The 27,697-nt window shown below is 39.3% G+C and overlaps 1 protein-coding gene across 2 annotated transcripts in view; it reads right to left on the reverse strand.

Annotated features, from left to right (window-relative positions):
• The window catches only part of LOC104589769 (alpha/beta-Hydrolases superfamily protein), a 78,083-nt gene that overhangs the window by 49,031 nt on the left and 1,355 nt on the right, over positions 1–27,697 (reverse strand). The window contains exons 5-9 of one of the 2 annotated variants that reach the window (XM_010248206.3): positions 27,614–27,642; positions 19,566–19,616; positions 16,711–16,761; positions 2,290–2,349; positions 2,134–2,216 (exon numbers count right to left, since the gene is read on the reverse strand). In XM_010248206.3, the coding sequence (XP_010246508.1) occupies positions 2,134–2,216; positions 2,290–2,349; positions 16,711–16,761; positions 19,566–19,616; positions 27,614–27,642 (274 nt within the window). The remainder of the gene's footprint in view (positions 1–2,133; positions 2,217–2,289; positions 2,350–16,710; positions 16,762–19,565; positions 19,617–27,613; positions 27,643–27,697) is intronic. The other variant, XM_088889762.1, reaches the window with a different exon arrangement.

Below are 27,697 nucleotides of genomic sequence, written 5' to 3' on the forward strand. Positions count from 1 at the left end.
TTAGGAAAGGAAAAAGGAAGTGTACTGCACATTGCATTTCTAAACACCTTTCTTATAGTTTGCTCTCTCCTTCATATTGTGCCTACCTTTCTTCTGTTGCTTCTAACCCAATTCCCAGGTCTGTGTCAAAAGCTCTTACTATTCCAAAATGGAGGAATGCTATGAGAACAGAAATTGATGCCCTGCACAAGAATGACACTTGGGAAGTGGTTGATTTGCCTGAAGGGAATGATCCATTAGGTTGTAAGTGGGTTTTTACTATCAAATATCACGTTGATGGCACCATTGAAAGGTACAAGGCTAGGTTGGTTGCAAAAGGCTATACACAGACATATGGGATTGATTATCTGGAGACCTTTGCCCCTATTGCCAAGATGATTTCTATGAGAGTTCTACTATCTTTGGTTGCACACTCTGACTGGCCACTTTATCAACTGGATGTAAAGAATGCATTTCTGAATGGAGAGTTACATGAGGAGGTCTGTATGTCTCTTACTCCAGGGATGTATGAAACAGATATGAAAGGAAAGGTCTGCAGGCTGAAGAAATCTCTTTATGGACTCAAACAGTCCCCTAGAGCATGGTTTGAAAGGTTTAGGGCTGCCCTTGTTAGTTTTGGCTATGTACAGACACAGTCTAATCATACCCTCTTTGTGAAGAGGAGAGGATCCTTGGTCGTTTACCTGATTGTGTATGTTGATAATATTGTTGTGACTGGTAATGATGTCTCAGGGATTAATGATCTCAAATCTTTCCTTCATACAGAGTTTGAGATCAAAGATCTAGGGGAATTGAGATACTTTCTTGGTATAAAAGTTGCTAGATCCAAGGATGGGATCCTTATCTCTCAAAGAAAGTATGTTCTTGATTTGCTCTTTGAAACAGGGAAGAGGGGTGCTAGACCAGTTGCTACTCCTTTCGATATGAGCCATAAACTCTCTGCTTCAGATGGAATATTGTTAGAAGATAAGGGAGTCTTCTAGAGACTACTTGGAAAACTTCTTTATCTATGCATGACTTGGCCAGACATTGCATATGCTGTCAGTTGCATCAGTCAGTTCATGCATGCTCCCAGGGATACTCACATGGCAGCAGTAGGGCGGATTCTGTGTTATTTGAAGGGCTCCCCTGGAAAGGGAATTCTATTTGCTAAGCATGGCCATATGAAACTTGAAGCCTACACAGATGCTGACTAGGCTGGAAACATTGATGGCAGAAGATCTACCTCTGGGTATTGTAGCTTGGTGGCAGGTAATATTGTCTCTTGGAGAAGCAAGAAACAATCAGTTGTTGCTCGATCTTCAGCCGAAGCAGAACACAAAGCCATGGCTCATGGAGTTTCTGAACTATTGTGGCTTAGATCCTTGATGGAGGAACTGGGTATTGAGCATGATAAGCCAATGATGTTATACTGTGATAATCAGGTCACCATCAACATTGCTCACAACCTAGTGCAACATGACAGAACTAAGCATATTGAAGTTGACAGACACTTCATTCGAGAAAGAGTGGCTTCTGGAGAAGTGTGTCTACCTTTCATCACCTCTGAAGGACAGTTAGCTGATTTCCTCACCAAGGGCATTCCCAAGGCCAAACTTCAGCATGATACTGGAAAGCTTGGCATGATTGACATCTATGCTCAGCTTGAGGGCGAGTGTAGAGAAGAATGGCCCATAGGTTGTTTATCCTTTTTTATCTTTTATGTTCTTTGTTGTAAAGGGCCTTAATCTGGGCTTTATTCTTTCTTATGTTATGTCTTTTTTATTTTCTGCCCAACTAGGAGCTTCTTTGTAAATTACTAAAGTTTAACTTAATGAAATAGAATTAAGGAAGTAAGAGAAGAGATTATGTTCGAAAATCTCTCTCTCTGAACCCAAGTTGTCGCCACCTTCTTCTTCTTCTTCTCTCCTCTTGAACTCTGATTTCTGCTACTTTCTTTTGAATTTTTGCAACTTTCTAAACAGTCCTTTCTTCTCAAAAGGCTATTTTTCTTCTAGGTTGAAGAAAGCCATATAGGTATACTGGTATACCAAACTAAGAAAAAACATATTGTATTAGGTTGAAAAAGGAGACCATTTATCGATAAAGGAAAAAGAGTGAAAACCATTACTCATATAGAAGAAAGGAACATACACTACAATCTTCCCTATCAGAGACTGCTTTGCAGATTCCTTGTTCAAAGATAAAAATGGATACAGCCCTATACAATATTTAACCTGCAAACATGAAAGCAAAGTTTACTAAAGCTATAAACATAACAACAATGTTGTCATTTCAAATTAGTAATACCTGCTCTGGAAGTCTCCTAAAAATTTCAAGAGAGATGTATGAACCAATAGAGTGGCTAACCTTCAAATAGAGAGAACAGAATATAATAAGGAAAAAAAAGTTACCAAAACTTTTATACAGTAAATATGTAACAATATGACTAAGGATTACCAAGACATTTAAATGTTGCTAAGATATTTAGACAAGAAAATACATAAACCTATAACCAATAAGTATTGTTGACAGTTCTGTTAATGGGCAGAGAGGTTTATGGGCCCAGTTTCTTATTTCCTTTTATTGTTGTGTTAATTGTTTGGTTCTCAAGCCTAAGCCCATTAGTAGCTTGTTCTTTTATTTCTTTAAGTGTGGTCCCTTTAGTTATAGCCGCCCTATTAAGGGCTGTATTATCATCGTATCATTTCTAGTTAAGTATAAATATCAAGAGAGGAGGCGAATGTGAGTCCCTAATTCTCCTACTTACAATACTGGAAAATGTCTTTTTGGACCAAAATGTTTCAGATATTAGAGTTTGGACTCCTTTGCCTGATGGTTGTTTCATGTGTGCTTCTTTCTTTAACATTCTTATCCTAACTAAACCTAGGGGGTAAACTGCCTGATAAAAGAAATCAGGTGCAAACCTATCCCTCCTAAAGTACAAGCTCTTTGCTGGGAAGTGTTTCTTGGAAAGATCAATACCTGCGACTTGCTATAAAAAAGGCCAAATAGGTGCCTATATCCTCATATGTGTTTCCTGTGCAAGGAGAGTGGTGAGACTCTCCCTCATTTATTGCTCTCTTGTTCCTTTGTATCTTGTATTTGGGAATTTGTTTGCTCTCCTTTTGGTTGCAGATGGACTCCCCCGCAAGATGTGGTAGAGTTATTCAACTCCAATTTCCTGAGGCAACAGAAAAAGAGAGGAAGGATTTTGTGGACGGTAAGAGCAGCGGTGGTATGGACCATTTGGGAAGAAAGAAATTAAAGAATCTTCAGTGAGAAGAGTAAATCTAAGGAGGAACTATCTGAAGTCATAACAGTTAGGACAGCACACTAGGTAAAGACCATGGATATTTTCTGTGGGGCCCATTGATAGGGTTTAATTTGTCTAGTTATAATTTGTTTATGTTTAAAATTTTAGTCATTGCATAAGTAGGGTTAGAGTTCTTTCAGTCTTCTTTGAATTGAAATAGGATATGACAGCTTAGTTTGAGTCCTACTAGAATTATTGAGTCTAACAGTTTTGACTCCTAAGACTATTATGAGGCTAACAGTTTGACTCCTAGGATTATTATGAGTTTAGAGTCCATAAATATGTATGGACGTTTTATACAAAGCCAATGAATTATATTGGGTATTCGTCAGCTTATGCTAGCTATGGTGAGTGATTCCCATGCCCTAGAGTGATTCTAGGCACCCTGTGAGTGATTCCAGGTATTTTCTCTCTTCTTTCTCTCGCTATTTTCTCTTTTACTCCTTCAAGAATCCATTACAGCCATCAACAGCCATAAAACTCTGATCAAGAAGACCATTCAACATTCTCTAAGGACTAGAACTGAGCTTGTCCTACATCAAATAGTTTGAAATTGAACTTTGATTTGATGGCAGCTCAATGGGCAACCCAGGAAGAGCTGGCATAGCGGGTGTATTCAGAAATAACCTAGGAGAGGTAGTGGCCTTGTATTCAGGTCCAATTGGCTTTGGAGATTCAGTTCAAGGCTTCAAGCTGACTTGCTGCACAACTTGAAATCAGGGAACTGGAAATTGAAGGAGATCCACAATTAGTCATTGCTTGGACAAAGAAAGTCAATTCATTCCCTTGGAAATACAAACAAGCTTTTAGGGAAATTGATGCTCTAGCAAAAAGATACAACGCAGCTTTCAGTTGGGTAAGGAGGACTGCTAATGGGATGGAAGATGTGCTTGCAAAACAAGGAGATAGCAGGCCTCTTCTATTTTGGGCAAAATTATAAAATGATGTAATCTAAGAAGGGGGAATGGTTTAAGGAATGTCCCAATATGTACTTGTTTTGTTCACATACTTGGTGTCTTGGTCCTTACTGTTCTAAACTTGATCCTAAAGCCAAGAAGTGTGTTTTCCTTGGGTATGCTCAAAACTAGAAGGGGTGTTGTTACTATGATCTAGTGTTAAGGATTAGGTATGTTACCTTCTCCAAGTCCACTCCTTTCTTCTCACATGCTGCTTCTTAGGGGGAGTATTTTGGGGATGAGCATCCTATCCTTGAGTGTCATGTTCCTCCTCCCGTCCTTACTCCGTTTATCCCATTGCTAGCTCTTGTACCCTCGTCTACTCCCTTATATGCTGCTCCATGTTTTTTCAGGCGTCAGCACAGAAGAGTTGATTCTAATGCTCTGGGAAACACTCCTTCCCTTTCACCTTTCCAGTGTGTCAGTCTTTGATTAAACAACCATTATGAGAAAAGTGAGAGCATTTCCTTCATCAACAAGTTGGCAAACAGAAATTAAAATGGTAGTAAGATTAGGAACAAGGAGGAAGGTCTTTGAAAGAGGGAAGGACATAGTGGGTGAAAGTTTCAAAGAAAGGTCATTACTACCAGTGATGCTTAGCTTTTACCATTAGCAATAACTATGTATTTATCATGGGTTTCTGTAAGGTGAATTGGGCGATTGGGATAGGATCTGGTCATATGATTGGTGGCACTAGAATCAATATTCCAACCATGTGAGGCTGAAGAACAATAAGCAAAAGGACTTACTAGACAAGCAAATAGCAAAAAAAGCAGAGGGTACTAATTTTCAAATCTTTTCTTCATCCATAGATACAGATGATTCACCTTTAACAGAGGAATCACTCTTGGTAATAGTCATGTTAAAAGTTTAGCCCTCAATAACTTGATATGCATGTGGCTGATTCTTCTTTTCAGCACCCTTAGCTGGTCGAACAAGACAATTAGGAATAATCTGACCAAGTTGTTTATAGTAAGTGCACATATTTTTCTTCTTGCAATAAGAATCAATGTGAACAAACCCTTTGCACTCAAAACATTGAATTTTTGAAAAGTCCTTAGTGGCTGGCTTCCTATTCCCATGTGCAACAAAAGTTGTATCAGCCCCAGAATCTGTCAATTTCCCTTCAATTCCCATAGCAATTAAAAGTTGGGTCTCCTCTCTTAGGAGTTCCCCCATCACTGAATCCAAGTCTGGAAGGATTCCCCGGCTCGAGATGTTAGACCTGATTATCTCATATTCAGGTGTACGTCTCATAAGAAACTGATTCACCTTATGTTTCTCAAAGTGTTTCTAAAGATACACGAGATATTCATGAGGATTGGAAGGGTCAATATGTACTAGCTCGTATTCAGTCCACAAATCCAGAAATCCGGCATAATATTCCCGTATTTTCCTATCTCCTTGACAATATGCAAATATTTCATATTCAACTTGGCACTGCCTAGACAAGTTAGACTGGTAACAAACCTTCAAATAAGCATACATATCAAAAGCAGTTCTCATCCTTCTCATGGGTACAGAAATATGAGTTTCGATGGAACTTACAATCCAAGAAACCAATTTTTCATTATCAAGTTTCCATTGGTAAAATGCCTTTGATTTAGCTTCATCTGGCTTAGTAATTGTGCCATTCAAATAACAGACCCTTTCCCTCAACAAAGAAATCAAAATGGAACTTGCACATATTGTAGTTAGTTCCATCAAACTTCACAGGTATGACATCAACCTTATCAGCCATCTAGGTTATCTAGGTTAACAAGTTCTAGTCCAGAACAATAACCAAATAAAATGCAATTCTCGAAAATAGTAATCCAAACAACTAGGTTTTAGGACTGCCGGTCCAAATATGGAAGATCAAAGTCCTGCCAAACTAGAGAAGGGATCAAAGCCTTCTAAACCGAAGTAAATCTTCAAACTAATCAATGGAATATCTAAAGTAGGCCTGGGCAACACACACATTAGAATACAAAACTGAAAAAAAACAGCTGATTGGAAGAAATCAAAAATAAAATAAAATAAAAAGAACTCACCAGATAGGCATCTTTCTTAGAGAAAAAAAGGTTATCTTGGGTTGATCAAAACTCTAAATGATCTTGAAACTGTATCCGAATGGAGTATAGATTACAAGTACAAAAGGGACTATAATAAAACTATACATCAGTCTTAGAATCTCCACAAATATGCCAATTTTCATAAATAAGGTTGTAGATGGCTTTTCTCCCAACAAAAAAGGATTTAAGGAGGAAATTAAGGAGGCTTTAAAACATATAAGTGGGGATAAGGCCCCAGGTCCAGATGGCTTTAATTTTTCTTTTATTAATTAAGGCTTGTTGGAATATATTGAAAGGAGAGTTTGACCCAATGTTTTTGAACCGTTGTTGACCCGGATGGTCGAACCGTTCGGCCCGGAAAACGTCCAAGCAACCGGTTCCGTTTCACCCCTAACCCGTTCTTGGGTCAAAAACCATTGATTTTGTTAGAAAACCGCTGACCTGGGCGGGCGACCGTCAACTCATTTGACCCGGACAGCGGTTCACAGTATAAAGATGCAGGAGAGAAACACACGAACTCAGATCTGAGTTCGTGTTTCGTGTCTGAGATCTGTGGAAGAAGAAGAGAGAGAGAGAAGAAGAAGAAGTTGCAGACTGCAGAGAATCTCGGATCTGAGATCCGAGAACTCAGATCTCAGATCTCAGATCTCAAATCTGAGAACTCAGATCTCAGATCTCAGATCTCAGATCTGAGAATTCAGATCTACTGTTGCCGCCACTTCACCATTGTCGTCGTCGGTGACATCGAACCATCCTCCCCCTCTTCGTTCTTCTTCCCTCCTCCTTCCTTTCCTTTCTCTTCTTTTCTTTTTTTCCTTTCTCCTTCCTTCCTTTCTTACTTTCTTTTTCTTCTTTCTTTTTTCTTTCTCAGCCGACATCTCTTCTCCACTCCAGTTCTTTCATATAAAATATTTGCCTAACCCTAATATACAAACCGTCCGGACCGTTTGACCCAGATGGTCGAACCGCTGACCCGGAAACCGGTACTTAGAACGGTTCCATTTCCGGGTTGGTTTCTGAAACCTTGGTTTGACCTGATGTTTAAGGAGTTCCATAGGGAGAGAAGGTTGGAGAAAATGGCTAATGCCACTTTTTCATCTCAGGTTTCAGAGGAGGAGGATGCTATGGAGTTGAAGAATTTCAGACCAATAAGCTTAATCAGTAGTCCTTACAAATTATCAGCCAAGGTATTATCAAAGAGGCTCAGAAAAAGTGCTGCATGAGGTAGTGGGAGAAACCCAGATGGCTTTTGTGGAATGTAGACAGATTTTGAATGGAGTTCTAGTGGCAAATGAATGTATTGATCCTAGGCTGAGGAGTGAAAGAGCAGGTTTGATTTGTAAGATAGACATTGAGAAGGCCTATGACCATGTAGAATGGGGATTTTTAGAAGAAATTCAAAGGTTAACGGGATCTGGAGAGAAGTGGAGAAGCTGGATGTTTGCTTGTGTATCAGTTTTCTTCTCAATTCTTCTACGAAATTTTTCAAGCTTCAAGGGGGTTGAGACAGGGAAATCCAATTTCTCCCATGCTTTTGTATTGGTTATGGAGATGCTGAATATGCTGTTGGAGAAAAGTGTTGAGTTGTGTCTGATAGAAGGTTTCAAGGTGGGTAGAGATGGTCCTTGTACCTCTCATGTGCAGTATGTAGATGATACTTTGATTTCCTAGATGCCTCAGTCGAGCAGGTTTTAAATTTGAGAGAAATTCTGGCCAACTTTGAACTGTTAACAGATCTAAGGTGAATCTGTCCAAGAGTGTGATGATTGGAATTGGGGAAGGTGGAAGGAAAGTATTAGTAGAATGTGCTGAAGCCTTTGAATGAAGAATGGGGGTGCTTCCATTTACTTATCTGGGGCTTCTGATCGGAGGAGCTTCAAACTCAAGTGTGGTTTAGAATCCAATTGTGAAGAGGATTGAAAAAAGATTGAATGGTTGGAAAGCTAAATATCTTTATTTAGTGGAAGAATAACTATAATTAGAAGTGTTCTCTCAAACTTACCAACTTATTACATGTCCTTACTGAAGATGCCATCACGGGTGGCTGAAAGAGTGGAGAAGCTTCAGAGGGATTTCTTATGGAAGGGTGTGGGAGGGGAAGGAGGGGGTAAGAAGTTTCACCTGGTAAATTGGGTGAAAGTATGCAGGCCATAGGAGAGGGGAGGTTTGGGGTTTAGAAGAACGAAGGTTTTCAATAAAGGATTTGGTGGGGAAGTGGTTATGGAGGCTTGGTTTGAGGAGGGAGGAAAATTCACTTTGGAGAAGGGTGGTGGTGGGGAAATATGGGGTGGTGAGGTTTGGGTGGGAGTCAAGGGAGGTGAGGGCTTCTTATGGGGTGAGTATATGGAAAGGGACCATGAAGTTCAGCGAGGAATTCAAAAATATGACAAGCTTTTTAGTAGGAGATAGAGCAAGAAACAGATTTTGGGATGATGATTGAGGTGGGGTAGGCAAATTGAGCAAGCTATGTCCAAGGCTGTATAGGCTGGCTGAATCTTAAGTATCTGTCAGTCATTGTTATGAAAGGAGGGGGCATCAACTGGTTTGGTGCCCAAACTTCAGAAGACCTTTGTTGGATAGAGAGGTTGAAGAATGTATTACAGTATTGGAGAAATTGGAGGAGGTGAAAGTTCAGTCCAGTCAAGGGATGAACTATGGTGGAAGGAATGCTCAAATGGGAAGTTTACTGCAAAGTCTTGTTATATTTCTCTTTGTAGGGATCTTTCATATTCAAGTCATGCTGTTGGTGTGTGGGGAAATCCAGTCCCTCCCAGGGTTGAAGCATTTGCGTGGCTTGTGGCCATGGATAGTATCTTGACTGTGGATCATCTTAAATCTAGGGGTTTCAATATGGCTAATTTGTGCTTCCTGTGCAAAGAGCAAGAAGAAAATGTTAGCCATTTATTTTTCTCATGCAAGATCTCTGGCTTCTTGTGGAGGTTGTTTGCTGCCATGTTCAGAGTAAGATACTTTCATCCAGCTTCTACTGCTGAGATCTTTTCTTCGTGGCCAAAGATAAGAGGAAGCAAGAAAGCAAAGGTGATTTGGAGCTGCATTCCATTTGCAATCTGCTTGAATGTATAGAAGGAAAGAAACAGAAGACTTTTTTAAGATAAATTGCAGAGTTTGGATAAAATTGTGGAGGCTGTCAGCAAATCTGTTGCAAATTGGGTGTTAATATTACCAGAATTTGGACAAATCACAAGGGAGAATCATGGGGATAAGCTTGGGGAAGTTCTGAGGTTTCAATTTTGTAATGTGGAAAAATTATGTTGAATGCTTTTTGTAGTTTTTTTGTTGATGTATGTGGTGATACCTTATCACCTATCAGGTTGTATGTAGTGATACCTTATCACCTATCAGGTAGTATGTTTTCTTTCTGTTGAATGGGCCGACTTATGTTTAGTTTGTTTTCTTTTAAATTAAGAAGTTGTTGGGCCTTGGGCCCATTAGTTTTTATTTTTAAAAGATTTGTAAGTACTTAGTTTGAGTTGCCGCCCTACTAAGGGCATCTTTGTAATATCTCATATTTAAGTTAATTATAAATAGAATGAGGGGCTGGCGGCTAGGGTTATGTATCACTATCCTAGTTGACCTTCTTCTCCTTTTCTTCCCTTTCCTCTGTTTATTGCTGAAACCCCCAACTTTCTCCTTTTCCTTTCACAAGAAGCTTGGCCAAATCAGCACATAAGGCTTTCTACTTGGTATCAGAGCAGGTTGAAGGTTCTTGAAGAGATTCACTCCTGCAGCCCTAGATCGGCCGACTGCATGGAGATTTAAGAGGCTGATCAAAGCTCTCAGGTAAGCCCAGTTTTGTTGGACTCTTCAATTTTGACCTAGGTAGTGGCGCCCTAATTTTTTAGGGTTCCTTTGGGTTTTTTGTAAGGGGCGATTCAAGTTCCATGTGGTTTGGAGGCTTCCAGAGAGGGCGGTTGCTTTTTCTCTCTCTTCTCACATCCCACAGAAAATGAATCTTTCGTGGGAAGAAAGTCCAGGACACCAAAGGAGTGTCGTTGGTTCTAGAAGGTATTTTGTTTGTTCTTGCTGCATTTTTTGGTTGTTTTCTGTACTTCTTTTGAGAAACATGGAGGGACACAGAGTTGAATATAAGCCCGGGAATGAAATGGGACCAGTGGGAGGAGGTGTTGGAGACCCCTTTGGAGCTGGGACCATTACTACAATTAAGTTGGATGGTACAAACTACTTGGAATGGTCCCAATCTGCAAAGATGGCCATTGGGGCTTGTGAAAAATTGGGGTATATTATTGGTGAAGAGGTGAAACCCGAAACTGGCAACTCTCGATGGGTGTAGGAAAATTATATGGTAATGACATGGTTGTGTAATTCTATGTTGCCACATATAAGTAAATTTTTTTTATGGGCAAACACTACTAAGGAGATATGGGATGGGGTTGCAGAAACCTATTCACAAAGGGAGAATGTTGCTAGGGCTTATTAACTAAGAAATCAAATTATTGCCACAAGGCAGGGAGATAGATCTGTTGCAGCCTATTTTTCAGTCCTTAAGACCCTTGGCAGGAGATCAACCATCTAGAGACCTTTGCTTGGGAAACCACCAAGGATGCAGCTACCTATCAAAGACATTTAGAGAAGTATAGGGTGTTTGAATTCCTTGTTGGCCTTAACCCTGAGTATGACATTGCACGACAGCATCTTCTTTCTAGGGACAGTGTCACTCTCTCCCAAGCATATGCCTTTGTGTCAAGAGAGGAGTGCAGGAGGGATGTAATGATGAAAAATCTCAGTTCTGATCAGTCTGCTATGGTAAGTGTTGTGAAATCTAAACAGAATGGCAATGAAAACAAAAAGGAAGACAAAAGGGACTTGGTCTATGACTACTGTAAGAAGCCTAAGCATACAAGAGATACTTGTTGAAAGCTTCACCCACATCTTGTGCCGACCAGATTGAAGAATAAGAAAGGAAATGCGCACATGGCAGTTACTGGTGATACTCCGGTAGCACAAGTGGAGCCTAAGCATACAAGAGATACTTTGGAGTCCGTTGCAGGTGTTGCAGTAAGGGCCGAGCTTGAGAGGTTTGGGTTACTTCTGAATCAGAGGGATACAGCTAGTTCCAGTTCAGCCGTAGGCGGACAACAAGGTACAGGTAGCATAGGTGGAGCTCACTCTACCTCCTTTGCCCACACAGGTAGTTCACATGTCACTGCAAACTATGTTTCTGCTTCAGGTAAGGAGAGGTCTCATTGGATTATAGACTCTGGAGCCTCAGAACATATGACCCATTGTTCCACTATTTTCTCCTCTTATCAGCTCTGTTCTGGTAGAGATAGGGTCTCCACAGCTGATGGATCCCATGTTACTATTGCTGGGAAGGGATCTGTCAAGATTAATGATTCTATTTGTTTACCATATGTCCTCCATGTTCCTAGATTGAGCACTAATTTGTTATCTGTTAGTAGTTTGACTAAAAATCTGAACTACTCAGTAATTTTTTCTCCTGGACGCTGTATTTTGCACGATCTGGATTCAAAGAGGACGATTGGGAGTGGTCGTGAAGTGAATGGAATCTACCTCCTGGATGCTCCTCCTCTTCACCAAAGCCATCATGTTTGTAGAGACAGTGAGACAAAATCTGTGGGTCAGATTATGCTTTGGCACAACCGTTTGGGTCATTTATCCTTTTCTTCTTTGAGTTGTTTGTTTCCAAAACTGTTTGAGTTTGTCAAGTTTGAAGTGTGAGGGTTGTGAACTTGGAAAGCATTGTAGACACTCTTTTAAACCTAGTAATAAAAGATGTTATGTTCTTCTCCCTTTGATGTTATTCATTCGGATGTGTGGGGTCCTTATCATGTTCCCTCTATGGGCGGCTATCGCTATTTTCTCCTATTTGTGGATGATTTCTCTCGATATTCCTGGATTTACCTGATGAAATCACGCGATGAAGTACCATCCTTGGTGAGGCAATTCCACCAAATGGTACTAACACAATTTGGGACGAGAATAAAGATGTTCAGATCTGACAATGCTAGGGAATATTTTGAGAGACATCTTACCTCATATCTGTTGGAGTATGGTGTTGTCCATCAGAGCAGTTGCTCCTATAGTCCACAGCAGAATGGTGTTGCAGAGAGGAAGAACAGACACATCGTTGAGACGGCAAGAAGCATGATGATCACAGCCACAGTTCCGGTTCGTTTTTGGGGTGATGCAGTTCTCATGGCAATATATCTGATTAACAGGGTGCCTTCTCGTGTACTCGGATTCAGCACTCCATTCAGCCTTCTTTTTCCTCAGGGGGAGATGTTTCATATTCCTCTAAGGGTGTTTGGATGTGTCTGCTTTGCGCATATTCTTGGCCCTTACTGTTCGAAACTTGATCCCAAGGCAAAGAAATGTGTTTTCCTTGGATATGCAAAGAATCAGAAAGGGTACCGCTGCTATGATCCAGTCTCTGGGAACCGGTATGTTACTATGGATGTTACCTTTTCTGAATCTACGTACTACTTCTGAAAGGATCCTTCTCAAAAGGAATGTTTTGAGGAAGTAAGTCAGCAGTCTATCCCTCTCCCAGTTCCAGTCACTGTGTCTACTCCTATGCTTGACAACCACCCGATGTCACCCACCTTGCCACCTCCTTTGCTTTCCATTTCACAGCATTACTCACGGCAGAGACTCCATAAGGCGGTTGATTCCACTACAACAGAACTCACACCACTTCCTGTCGATCCCTTGGAGACTCCAGATTCGGCTTATACGGATTCAGGTATTCCTCTTGATCCCACTACTATTTCAGTTCCCATTGATCCTACTGACACTGTTACAAATAACCTTGATCTCCCTATTGCTCTTAGAAAAGGGAAGAGAAAGTGCACTGCTCATTGTATCTCACAGTACCTATCCTACAGTGGACTTTCTCCTTCCTACCGTGCTTTTCTCTCTTCTCTTGATTCAGTGTCTATACCCAAGGGTGTTAGTGAGGCTCTCTCCAAACCTGAGTGGAAGACAGCTATGCAGGAAGAGATGGAGGCTTTGATTAAGAATCAGACATGGGAGATTGTGGACCTACCAGAAGGCAAGGAGACAGTTGGATGCAGATGGGTTTACACAGTAAAGTATAAGGCAGATAGAAGTATAGAGAGGTACAAGGCAAGACTTGTTGCAAAAAGGTACACACAGACCTATGGCATTAATTATCTAGAGACATTTGCGCCAGTTGCAAAGATGACCTCTGTTCGGATACTCCTTTCTCTTGCTGCCTCATACTCTTGGCCCTTGTTTCAACTGGATGTAAAGAATGCTTTCCTAAATGGGGATCTGCAAGAAGAGGTGTATATGGATCTTCTAGATGGTTTTTATGATAATGCTGAAAAGGGAAAGGTATGCAAGCTGAAGAAGTCACTATATGGCTTCAAACAATCTCCCAGAGCATGGTTTGACAGATTCAGAAAAGCCCTGATTGTTTTTAGCTACGCATAAACTCATTCTGATCACACCTTGTTTGTGAAGCGAAAGGGATCTTTGGTGTCAATCCTAATTGTTTATGTGGATGACATTGTTGTCACTGGGAACGATCTGAGTGAGATTGATAGTCTAAAGAGGTTTGCATAAAGAATTTGAAATTAAGGATCTTGGAGAACTAAGATACTTCTTAGTATGTCTTGGACCTTCTCCAAGAGACAGGGAAGCTTGAAACAAAGGCAGCTAGCACCCCCATTAATCAGAACCATAGAATCAGTGCATCAGAAGGTGAACCAGTAAAGGACCTTGAGAGATACCAAAGACTTATGGGTCGGCTACTATACTTGTGTATGACAAGACCGGACATCTCTTATGCAGTAAGTGTAGTGAGTCAATACATGCATGCTCCACGAGACCAGCACTGGAAGGCAGTTGACAGGATCCTTGCTTATTTGAAGGGACATCCAGGCAGAGGCATATTGTTTACTGATCATGGACAGCTGAAGCTAGAAACCTATACAGATGCAGATTGGGCAGGATGCCTTGATGACAGAAGATCAACTTCAGGAGTGTGCACCCTAGTTGGGGGTAACCTAGTCTCATGGAAGAGTAAAAAACAAACAGTTGTGGCAAGATCAAGTGCAGAAGCGGAATATAGGGCCATGGCACATGGAGTTTCAGAACTTCTCTGGATCCGTTCTCTATTAGAAGAAATCGGTGTACAGGCAGAAGAACCTATGATGCTATACTGCGATAACTAGGCAGCAATCAATATTGCCCATAATCCAGTCCAGCATGACCGAACTAAGCACATTGAAGTAGATAGACATTTTATCAGAGAAAGGGTAACTTCTGGAGAAGTTTGTCTTCCATACATTTCTTCTGATCTGCAGCTTGCTGATGTTCTCACAAAAGGTGTTGCGAAGAATAAGCTGGAACATGATCTACGCAAATTGGGAATGTGTGGCATCTATTCCCAACTTGAGGGGGAGTGTTAAGTGGGCCGATTTATGTTTAGTTTGTTTTCTTTTAAATTAAGAAGTTGTTGGGCCTTGGGCCCATTAGTTTTTATTTTTAAAAGAATTGTAAGTACTTAGTTTGAGTTGCCGCCCTACTAAGGGCATCTTTGTAATATCTCATATTTAAGTTAATTATAAATAGAATGAGGGGCTGGCGACTAGGGTTATGTATCACTATCCTAGTTGGAACATGATCTGCAGCTTGCTGATGTTCTCACAAAAGGTGTTGCGAAGAATAAGCTGGAACATGATCTACGCAAGTTGGGAATGTGTGACATCTATTCCCAACTTGAGGGGGAGTGTTAAGTGGGCCGATTTATGTTTAGTTTGTTTTCTTTTAAATTAAGAAGTTGTTGGGCCTTGGGCCCATTAGTTTTTATTTTTAAAAGAATTGTAAGTACTTAGTTTGAGTTGCCGCCCTACTAAGGGCATCTTTGTAATATCTCATATTTAAGTTAATTATAAATAGAATGAGGGGCTGGCGACTAGGGTTATGTATCACTATCCTAGTTGACCTTCTTCTCCTTTTCTTCCCTTTCCTCTGTCTATTGCTGAAACCCCCAACTTTCTCCTTTTCCTTTCACAAGAAGCTTGGCCGAATCAGCACATAAGGCTTTCTACTCTTTCTTTTAATAAAATTTTATTTTTACCTTCAAAAAAATCTAAAAAATTCAATAAAGTTTTCTAGAAACATAGAATTAGTTAATAAACCTTCAAGAGATCATTAGAAGAAATATAATTGCACATTTAAGGATCAAAGCCATAGCAAAGAATATATAAATCAAATAGGAAAAATTAAGAGACTCTAATAGGTATCTTTCTGTGTCTCCCTTTTGGTCTTTAACCATCTTCTCTTCTTTATATATGTCAATTATTTGCCATTTTAACTTTTGTCTTTATTCTTATTATATATTGATTAGATTGAGAATACAATTTGGAAGTATATGCATTTTTTCTTTTTCTTTTGAATTATAGTGACTTAGCAAGTGAATCATATCAAAAGTAGTAAGCCAATTATCTAATCACCAATTCCCCATTGGTTCTTTTAGGAAAATATGTTTAAAAAAATATGATGGTTTTAATGAAATATTGAAAATTTTTAATAATATTCTAAAATTTTAAATATCTAGTCTATCAATCAAATCTGAAATATCGCTGACATGTTGGCAAAATATCAAGGATATTTGAGAAACAAAAGATTCTCAGGAAATTTTGTATTGCTGCCTAGCAAATGGTGATATTTTGGAGATATATCACCGATATTGTGAACCATGATCCAAGCATATCGTATGATATGTATTAGTTAGTAGATTTTCGAGATGGTAGAAGAGTGATGGTAATATGGAATTGAAGAACCTCTGAAGACAAGGAGTGGAAGCTGGGCATTATAGGTGGGTCATAGGCAATCTGCTATAGTGTTGGCCTTGTTCATTGAAGGTGGTGTCTCATCCTCTGGGAGAAATTTCTAGAAGATAGATTTTGGAGGTGGTGGGGTTTCAAATACATGTGATGGAGATTTAGATTGGATCTCTTTTTGTTCTGTTTCTGTTGTTAGGTGTTGTCTTAATACCTATCTGGGATGTACTTTTTATTTTTTCAAGGAATTTTGATTTTACTTGTCAAAAAAATACATATCAGTTTTCAGGGTCACCAATATGTGAAATGCTTGGAGGTAGAGGTTGGTTTAATGCATTGAAGTAGTAATGATGATGTTAATGTGTCTATCTGTAAATTGTCAAACTCAAGCATCTTGATACTTTGAACATTGGAGGCAACCAAACAAATACTCCAAAGACTTTCTCCACTACAGCATACATGCTCACACTCAAGAGCTATCCAAGTTGATAAATATCAAAATATTCTAGCATAGCAGTTGGAATAAGGAACAATGAGAAAAGTCATACCAAATACCATAAGAAAATTGCAGTAAACAGAAATATTCCTACCAATAATAGAGGAATTTCCGCGTATTGAAGCTCATTCTTGATGAAGTCAACCTGCAATGTTGAGATTTAGCTTATAATTTGCACTAAATATAAAGTAAATCAATTGAACACAAACTTATTAACTTAGGATCCTCAATGAGAAGATAAAATATAAGAAATATGAGGAAAAACATAAACAGTAAATCATGCCCCATTTATATTTCAATAAAGTGATTAGTGACTTCTAATTAAATAGCATGGATGACACTTTTTACATAAACTACATCATTAGCATTCCCTTCATATTATTCAACAGTTTTACCAAGTGAATGCTACTCAATTAGGTGGAAAAGTGAATGTTTTCTGCTCAAATAATGTATGAGAGTGCTTTGAGAGAAGCCTAAACTCCTTTCTCATGAAAAAGAGGTAACTCATCAAATACCTTGTACATACACCCCTCAACAGAATGGACTCTTGATGCAAGTAACTTAAGTTTGTTGCTAGGAGTAAGGTGTATTACATGCTGCATTCCTTATCAACCATATGCTATCCAGGGTACTACACTTCAAGTCCTCTTCTAAGGGCCTGTTTGGTTCATTGCCAAGTTCTGCCATGCCCTGTCATTTCTTACTGGAAACAGAATTTGATTCTAACAAGAAATAGGATGGAACAAAACAGTTTGGAAGAAATAAAAAATGTTGTTTGGTTCAATTTAACAAGAAACAAAAATTCTTATTAGAATAAAAAAATTTTGAGAAATGCATTTGGTTCAAAATTTGAACATAATTGGTGGGCCCTACATAAGAATCTGTGGGCTCCGCATATGTGAGACATGTCACCACATTTCTTCCAAATTTGATCACATATGAGAAATTTTTATAAAAGATTTGGTTGGCCCCACATATGTGGGGCATGTCACCACATTTCTTTCAAATTTGAGCATACATGAGAAATTTTTATAAAAATAACCAGTGGGTCCCACATGGAGATGGAGATCTGCTATCCAATGTTTCCTCTTTATTAGACTGAATAGGCATTCCCAATTTAAAAGGCGTGGGAGGCGTGCCTCCAAGCGAGGCACTCCCAAAACGCTCTGAGGCATATGCCAGAGGAGCTGACACCTCTGAGGTGTATGCCTCGTGCACTTTTTTCATGAGGCGTGCTAGAGAAATATGCCTCATGCGCCTCATGCACATCTTATATAAAAAGACAAAAAAAAAAAAGAAAAAGGAAGAAAAAGAAAAGGAAAAGAAATGGAAGGGAAGGGAAGGGAAAGAAAAAGAAAGAGAAGAAAAAAAAAAGAGAGAAAAGGAAAGAAAAGAAAAGGAAAGGGAAGGGAAGAAAAGATAAGGGGAAAGAAAGTGGTTTGCCCCCTGCCCCTTCGGTTGGGGGGCTTCGCCCCCCAGACCCCCCCCTCCGCTTCGACAAGACCCCCCCCTTTCAACTAATGTTATGCATCTTTATTCTTCTTAATATAAAAGATTTTTATTAAAAATAAAGAAAGAAATGAGGTCCCCCCCTTCCTCTTCATCCTCCTCCTAACCCCCCTCCTCTTAAGGAGGCTTACGCCTCTTGCGTTCTGAACTACGCCTCACGCCTCTGGGTAGTGGAACGCCTCGCATCACGCCTCCACGTTTTAAAACATTATTCCCAAATATGAGGGACATGTCACCACATTTCTTCCAATAATGAAACCAGCTCTTGCCCAAGTGCAGGACTTTGGGGCATGCCACACTTGGGCAAGAAATGGGCTTAAATTCTTGCCCTTTACTGGATAGAAACTGAATAGATAACTATATCTTTTTTTCATCAAATTAATAACAAGAAAACAAGCCTATTCCATTAAATAGATAGCTATATCAAACATCATCTTGGCCCATTCTTGCCTAATCTTGGCAAGAATGAGACAGAAATGGGCTCTGGGATATCAACCAAATGGGCCCTAATCCTCTTTACCCTAGTATATCTCCTTTTCCTTTGTGGGTTTTTGACTATGTATCCTACTGTTGTGTCACATACGTAATTTGGGTTGGGCTGTAATGTTCATTTTCTCTGTTATTTCTTCTTATTTGGGGCTTAATGGTCCTAGGATTTCTACCTACTAATGGGGAGGGGGGGCAGTTTTGTGCATCATTTGTAATCTCTTGTTTAAATAGTACGTTAGGGTAGACAGAACCAAGTTGCTGCACCTCTCTTCTTCACTTCTCATCTTCTTATACCAGCCTAGGGCAAAATAACTTCATGGTATCAGATCACATAAATCTGCCCTAGAACCTGCTTGTTCAGTTCCGAGTCCTTAGTAGTTCTTGTCAGGTTGATTCCAGTTCCACCTGGGCCCGACCCACTGACAGCCCTATCTTTTAGTAGCTTTGCCTTTAACATGTGTTCTACTTGTCCCTCATAACTATGTAGAGGTCATGTCTATACCTGAGTGTAAGAAGGCTATAGAGGACAAGATTTATGCCCCAAGAAAATAACCAATCCTTTGAGCCAAGCACATGGATATTACTTCATGGAATAACAATCCCCTGAGTGTGAGCATCTTCCTTGGGCTCCCTCTAAGCAAACCATAGAAATTGCTCCATACACACTGGATAAGCAAATCTCAATACAGAAGTACATTCTTAAAATCTACCTAACAAAGAGATGAATCCATGCCCAATACAATACATAGATAAATAAAAACATTACTACCTAAGCAACAGGAGAGTATGTCCCAGAAGTAATAAAAGAGGATGAACAAAAAGTTCATATATTTAAATGCAAGTGAGGTTCTCTCTTTCCTTCCTAGACAACAATATGCCAAAGTCCACCATTGTATGTCCAAGTATGGTTATATTTTCTCACTTTTGTTCATTACCCAAAATAAAGAATACCTTGTGATTGATTTGCTCATTTAATGAGAACAACCTTCCACCCTCCCAATTCTGGCAAGTAGAGAAAAACTTTATATTAGAAAGATATGGATGTAATGTATTTAAATGAAATAAAAAAAGTGATAACAAGGCATAGAAAAGACCAAAAGGAAAAGATACTCTTTTTTTCTAAATCTGAATATAAATGATGAGAAGTTAGAACTAGGAGAAGAAGAAAGAACAATGGGGGAAAACAAGGGGAAAACATCCATGTATTCTTGGACAAGTACATATTTTCACCTAAGCCAATTATTGCAAAAGGCAAGATTATGTGCAAATGTGCATTATAAATAATCCATAAAAGTATCCTTCAAGAATAGCACTAACTTTTCTTGAAAGAAACCAGAAACCTCAACGATCAAAGCCATAAATCTCCACATACTCTTCAGACCTAATAATGCCTAAAGATAACCACATTTCACTAGCACATAGTGTGACTAAGGGCTGTTTGATAACAGCTGAAATTGCTGAACTGAATGACTTATTGCTTTGTCTTTTAGTGGATAAAAGAACTAAACAATAAAGTATTCAAGGGTATAGAAATCTGCCCAACTACAGCTTCATCCATGTAGGAGACCAAAACCCCATAAAAACTAATTCTTTAAAAGACAAAACACTAAGCTTTTCAGTTCAACCACTTCATCTGTTACCTAACAGCCCCTAAGCTGACAACACATGTAAGCAAACAAAGGGTGCTCCGATGAGCAAACTATCTCACATTAACTTACCAGATATTAGATTGGGGACCTGTAGTATAACCTTTAATGGATAAGGCATCTGTAGCATTAGCATTAAACCAACCAGCTATTAAATTGGACCCATCATTTCAACAGCTGCATATAAGACTTTAAGGATCTAGGATGGTCACTAACTTTTGATAATGCTGTTATTTGAGAGTAGATAAAGAGACTTAAATAGACAAGGTATATGGGTAATGAAACTGGGTAAATAGATAGGAATATAGCATACAAGTTAAGCAACCAAATCTACCTAGAGAATAATCACCTTTCGTCATTCCCTAACATTTTACTTTATCCTTTAACTTTCTAGCAGAAGTGGACATTGACAAATAATAAAGAGCTTAATATTATTTTACGTAACCAAATCAAATATCCTTCAAAATGAGGTGTGATTGGAATATGTTATAGCCAATCTAGTTCATTCTAAGCAGGGGGTGGTTGTGAAGCAAAAGTTGTCTCCATCACCTCTTCCGAATGGCGGTGTCAGGGGTGTCATGAAGGATGTAGGAAAGATCAGAAGTAGATTAGCCATGCTTGAAACTTGCTTAGTCAAGAGATTCCTCGATTCAGACCCGAACCAAAAAGATGTGGAAGCAGGGGCGTGGTTTGAATGGAGGAAAAGGTTTCTAGTGGGTTAGAAAGTTGTATGCTGGGTTATTTTTATTTATGTTCAAAAGAAAAGAAGAGATAGAAGAAATTCTAAAGGGAGAAGAGATAGGAAAATATAGATACCTAGAACTGAGGTTGGGGAAATGGTATCCATGGTGGGGCAAGTGAGGAATACTGAAGGGAGAAGTTTTATTTGGATTAATGTTTTTGGGATACCATTACATGCATGGTGCATCCAAACTTTCAAAGCCATCAGAGAAGCCTGTGGAAAGTTTAAATGTATGATTTTCAAAACAAGAGATGGGATGACCTCCGCTTTGCAAGAATCTTAGTGGAGACAGAGAATGTGAAAACTATACCTGTGAAGTTGGACTTGTCCTTTCCCGGAGAAGTTTATGAAGTCAGCATAGTGATTGAAGGTGAGGATCCAACTTGTGGGGTAAGAACAATGATGTTGGAAGAATTAGAGAAAGGAACAGGAAGGAGGTGGGAGGGAGAGAAGACAAAGAGTGATAACAGGGGAGAGGAAGACTGCAAAGTAGAGGGGTGGACTGGTTTCAGGCTTCTTCAGAAATTAAAAGCTTTGAAGAAAATCTGGTGTAGCCACATCCCTTCAAGAATTTGCTTCTTGTTTGGGAAGCTTGTCTCCAGAAAGTTAATACTTGTGATCTCCTACAGAAAAAACTTTCGGGAAGACGCTCCATATCTCCTCATGTTTGTATTTTATGCCTCAGCGAGGGTGAATCTGTAGATCACATCCTTCTTCACTACAATTTCACCCAAAGGATATGGTCCCACTTCTTAAAAGTGGCAGGTTATAGCTGGGCTTTTCCAAAACACATTATGGACACAATGAATCAATGGCAAGGAACAGGGCTAAGCAAAAGGGGTAAAGTCCTTTGGCAATCAGTGCTACATGCAGTGTTGTGGGGTGTTTGGGGTGAAAGAAACAATTGCCTCTTTGACAATAAAAGCAGAACCTTGGAGGAATTAATCTCAGATTTTTTTTTTTTGATAAATGAATTAATCTCAGATATTACCTACCTTTGCATCCTTCTTTGGATGGTGAATTCAGCTCTGTTCAAAGGACTTTCAGTGATCTTATCAGAGATGTTCACCCCTTTCTGTTTCTCCCTCATCCCCAGAAAACATCCTTGAGGCATCCCGTACCCATCAGTGAAGGAGTGATAACCCTTAATTTTGACGGTTGTGCCTTAGGTAATCCTGGTCTTGCTGGTATTGGAGGTACAGTAAGGGACGGAAGGGGCAATGCTGGACTTTTAGTGGTCCAATCGGCTGGGCTGACTCCACAAAGGATGAAGTGATGGCTGCTCTCACCGGAATCAGGATAATAAAAAATTCGGGAATTAAGAATTTGATCATTGCAGGTGATTCAGAAAATACGATAAAATGGTAAAGAGACAAAGAGGGGGGCCCTTGGAGACTGAATCATTATCTGACTGAAGCTTGGGATTCTTTGGATTGTTTGAATGTTAATTTAGTTTGGATTCCTAGGGAACACAATCATACTGCAGATGGCCTAGATAAATTTGGTGTGTACTTGGAGCATTTGTATAGCGACAAGCTACCTCCTTTGTAACTTGTAGGGGTTCTCCCCCTGCTTTGTATATCTCCCCTTGTTCCCCCTCTTTTTCTTAATAAATTCTGGTTAAATTTTCTCAAAAAAAAAAAAAAAGATATAAAGTTGGATGTTGAGAAGAGGAGGAAGAAGAAGGAAACCAAATCATCTAATGGTGTGTTTGGTTTCCGAGAAAGGGAAGGGATGGGAAGCATTTTGGTGGAATATTCCATCTTTCTAGTGTTTGTTTTGCAAGAAACACTAAGAAATGAGAGGGACACGGGTTCTCAATAGTTAAACCGTGGAGTCGCACCAAAACAGTGAGACCTCGCTGAGAAGAGAAAATATTGGGTTTCAAGTTGGAAAATTTCATTGAGCCTGTCAGAGCACCAGACTCGGGTCTTCATCTTCTGACTATCCACCCTCCAACAGTTAGTTCTCCGGCGACGTTTCTGGCAGTTTCGTGCAACGATAAGTACAGATCCAAAATCCTCTCGCGTTTTGCTTCTATTTTGGTATCATTTTTATCTCATTTTGTTGATTTCTTCTCCTTCCACAACCCATTGAATCGCCCCTCCAACATGGTCAGCTGGACTAGTTTTTCCTCGCCGACGAGCTGAAACACAAGACCTGTGTTCCAGATCTGCTACTATTGTCCTCTGGTTTAACATTGGCACTCCAGATCTGGACAGGGACATGTGTTGTTCCAGATGTGGAGTTTTTCCCATGGATTTGTTCCAGTTATGTGGTATTTCCCAATGTGCTCGTCTCAGATCTGTTTAGGGTTTTTTTTTCTCCTGATTGTTGTTTATTAGTGTGTTGTATTGCTTGTTCGATTACTATTTGATGGGTTCTGTTGTGTTGTTTCATTTTGGTTCCATGGATTAGTTTCAGTTTCTATGTAACTGAATACTTGGACATGGTTCATGACTCTTTGTTAGTTTTGAATCCATTGTTTTGATGGTTTTAGAAAACATGAAGCATATTAAATTAAGCCAATGTTTTTTTTTTTGTTTTTTTTTCATTCCTCGAGGCGTGTAGAGTGAAATTTTAGACCAATAAGTCCAATTTCAAGCCCTTACAAAATAATTGTGAAGGTTTTATTGACAAGGCTGATGAAGGTGCCGCATTTGGTGGTGGGTCCTATGCAAATGGATTTTGTATAAGGCAGACAAATTTTGGACGGGATACTGATTGCAAGTGAGTGTATTGATTCTAGAATTAAAAGTGAGGTGGAAGGAGTGGTTTGTTAAATTGATATGGAGAAGGCATATGATCATGTTGAGTGGGGTTTTCTGACAAAGTGCTTACAAGGATGGGTTTTGGGGAGAAGTGGAGGAGCTGGATTTTTGCATGCGTGTCTTCAGTCTCTTTCTCAGTGTTGGTTAATGGGGTCTCTACAGAATAATTCACATCTACAAGTGGGATAAGACAGGGAGATCCACAGTCACCAATGGTGTTTGTTTTGGTGGTTGAGGTGTTGGGGTTATTCTTTGGGAGAGGAGTGGAAGCAGGTATGCTTTCGGGTTTTAAGATGGGAAGAGGGGACCTGAAAATCATACATCTACAGTATGCCGCTGACACTTTGGTTTTCATGGATGCTTTAGTGGAGCAGTTCTGAATCTAAGGGCAATATTGAAAGGGTTTTGAATTTCTAGCTTGATTGAAAATCAATTTGAAGAAAAGTGTGATGATAGGAGTGGGGAACATATCCAATATATGCCTTGAAGAATGTGCAAAGACACTAGGCTGTTTGGTGGGAGAATTTCCATTTACTTATCTGGGACTTCCCATTGGCACAAAAGCTTCAACTTTCTCAACCTGGAAACCAATGATAGATAGTATAGATCAGAAGCTAGAAAGGTGGAAAAGGGAGGTATTTTATCTTTGGGAGGAAGAATTAGCCTTATAGTGTGTGCTTTCCAATCCACCTATTTATTATCTTTCAATTATCAAGGTTCCAGCTATAGTTGCAGATGAGATTGAGAGGATTCAGAAGGAGTTTTTTATGGAATTTCAATTCAGAAGTTAAAAAGTTCCATCTTGTTAAATGGGACTGGGTTTGCAGGGTAAATAAGGATGGGCAGTTGGGCATTAGAAAGGTGAGGGTGATGAACAAGGCATTATTGGGAAAGAGGGGGTGGAGATTTGAGTCTGAGAGAGAAGGGTAGTGGAGAGCAAATTTGGGGTTATTAACTTTGGGTGGGATTCGAGGGAGGTGGTTTCATCTTATGGTGTGGGGGTTTGGAAGGGCATTATGAAATTTCATTATTTGATGGTCAACTTGATAAGATGGAGGATGGGTTTGGGTAACCCCATTAGGTTTTGGGAGGATGATTGGTTGGGAGTTGGGAAACTCAGTGAGATATGTCCAAGACTTTATAATCTAAGTGAAAAGAACATTGTCATAGCACAATGTTATAAATCAGGCAGGGTTTGGCGGTTTGGGCTCCAAAGTTCAGGAGGCCTTTGCTGGATAGAAAGGTGGAAGAATGCATACAGTTTCTGTCAAGATTACAAGAAGCAGAGATCAATGTTGAAGGGCCCGATGAGAGGTGGTGGAAAGAGTGCAGAAATGGAAGATTTACAGTGAAATCCTTCTACAAAGCTCTTGTGAGAAATCAGATAGAAAGGTCAGAGATCAAAGGTGTTTGGGAAAACCCAGTCCCTCCAAGAGTAAATGCTTTTGCTTGGCTGGTGTCTTTAGACAGCATCCTGATGCAAAATCATATCATACAGAGAGGTACTCATCTAGCAAGCAGCTGTGCTCTCTGTCAGTTGAAAGACGAGGTGTTTCACCTTTTCCATGGCTGCAAGTTCTCTTTCTTTATTTTGGGCTTCTACTTCCATCTCTTCGACAAAGACATTTGGTCATTGGGTTCACCAAGTGAAATCTTTGCATGCTGGCCTAACTTACAAAGAAGCAAAAACGCTAAAATTTTTTGGAGCTGTATTCCTTTTGCAGTCTTCTAGGAAATATGGAAAGAGAGGAATAAAAAGATTTTTAAGGAAGAGCGTGTAACAGGATGTACAAGAAGGATTTCTGTTAGATACCAATGAAATGGAGAAGTTTCAGTCAAATTTAAAATCACACATGCATGCACATCTATGTGTGTGTTTCTATGGAGCATACAGAAAAATGATATCCAAAAAAAATACAACTCAAACAAGTCACCAAACATGAATATGTTGACTAAAAATTTTTACTAACAAAAATGGAATACAATATTTTTTGATAATAAATAAAAAGGAAAATTATATTGAAACAAGAGAAGGTACAAAAAAAAGGAGACAATATATCACCCACAACAAGGGATAAGAACTTAAAACCCATAACACCACAACCCTTCAAACCCTTTTGAATACATATGATAAAACTCTTTCCTTTTTCTTAGACCTTAAACATCATGACACTTGTGCTGTCAAAACTCAAACCCCACAAAAGGACCCAAACCTTGCTCCCTATACCATCGTTTCTAAACTGCTCACACTCTTTCCTTTCTAGAATTTCTAAACTGCCTTCTGTTTCTCTCTGCCCACACTGCCCCAACCACAGCCACTGGAATGGAGTGCCAAACCACTTCCCTCTTTTACTCAAACCTGGGAGGCTCCAGCACCACAAAATCTCTTGACCGATCTAGGCATGGTCGAACCCACTCCCACAGCTTCAAGGAAGTGACACCAAATCCAAGAGACAAACAGACAGTGAACGAAAAGGTGGTCAACATCTTCCGTCATCTGTCCACACAAATTACAATTCAAGTCAGGAAGCTGTGCCCCCCTCCTAAACCAAGTTATCCTTGGTCAAAAACATCTGTCCAATACTGCAGCCCAAACTAAAGCATTAATCTTTCCTTTTTCTAAGCCCTTAAACATCATGACACTCTTGCTGTCAAAACCCAACCCCTCAAAGGACCCAAAGCTTGCTACCTACACCATCCATGCACAAACCTAATAATAGCTCTCTACTAATCAAAAATTCCAAATTGGAACTTTCCTCACTCATTAGAAACTTCTACTCTAAATCCCAAAACATTTTTCTTGAAAAATCTTCCACTCCTAAAACAGATAGCCCCAACAATTTGCTTACTCGGACTTCAGTTTCCACTATCTTTTCTGAGTCCTCCTTTTTTTCTATTTTTCTAACTCAACCAATAAAGATTAGGTGAATCACAGTGCCTAACCAGAATTTCAAGAAGGTATAAAATTATAAATTATTAAAAAGTCTTTGTTTAGGAGAAAATAGTTTGGCGGACCAGAGTCTTCTTGTGTGAAGAAACATCCTACCCAGACCAAGCCCAATTATCAATCTTATTGAGGTATAAATTGGAGGAATTCAAGGTAGCCCAGGGACTTGCAACCCATGATACCCAGATACTAGCACATGGCCGGCATACTAGTTTCAGATACTAAAGAGGCACTGAGTAAACTTTATAGCATCAAATACTGTTTTATTGATTTTTATCAACTTTTTTTACTCGTATTATAACATCAATCATTTTAAAATATGTAAATTGGAATATTTTAACAAATCATACTATAAAAAATCTATATTGGTTAGAAGTTAAATTAAATTTAACAAGATATAAGCATTGAGAAATTACACTTAGCTTCAAAACTAGACATAAAAGCATTCTATAAGCATATTAAACAAGACACTTAATCCTGTGTCCATGTTAGGAATCTTAAGAAATGGAGTCATATCCCCATTTCCCATATCCATGTAAACGACAATATCCCCCGTTTTTTGTATAACAGCTTGTTATACTTGTTTTGGTTTTTCAATGAAATTATACTTTACTTTCTCTCCCAAACAAAATGTACACGACAACATCCATATCTGGGCATCATAGCTGGAAACCATAATACATTATTCAGATTTCATAATCAGATACCCAGCCATCAAAATGGTAGCTAATCCTACACGTTGTAGTTTAAAGTTAAACTAATGATCAGATGCATCCTTGCACAATGTCACAGTCTCACAGATGCACAAGCACATAAGATATCTTATGTCCAAATCACTAGTAAATCATTGCACTACTTTAATTAACCTCAGGTTAACAGCAATGTATAAGCACCTTTCTTGTTTGAGATATATGCCCAATTGCTGAACATGAAAACATAGGCGTGAGTGGTTAGTATATAGAAATCACAGCTCCAAT

The sequence above is a fragment of the Nelumbo nucifera genome, chromosome 6 (assembly GCF_055504915.1).
Source record: "Nelumbo nucifera cultivar China Antique chromosome 6, China Antique-T2T, whole genome shotgun sequence".
Lineage (NCBI taxonomy): Eukaryota > Viridiplantae > Streptophyta > Magnoliopsida > Proteales > Nelumbonaceae > Nelumbo > Nelumbo nucifera.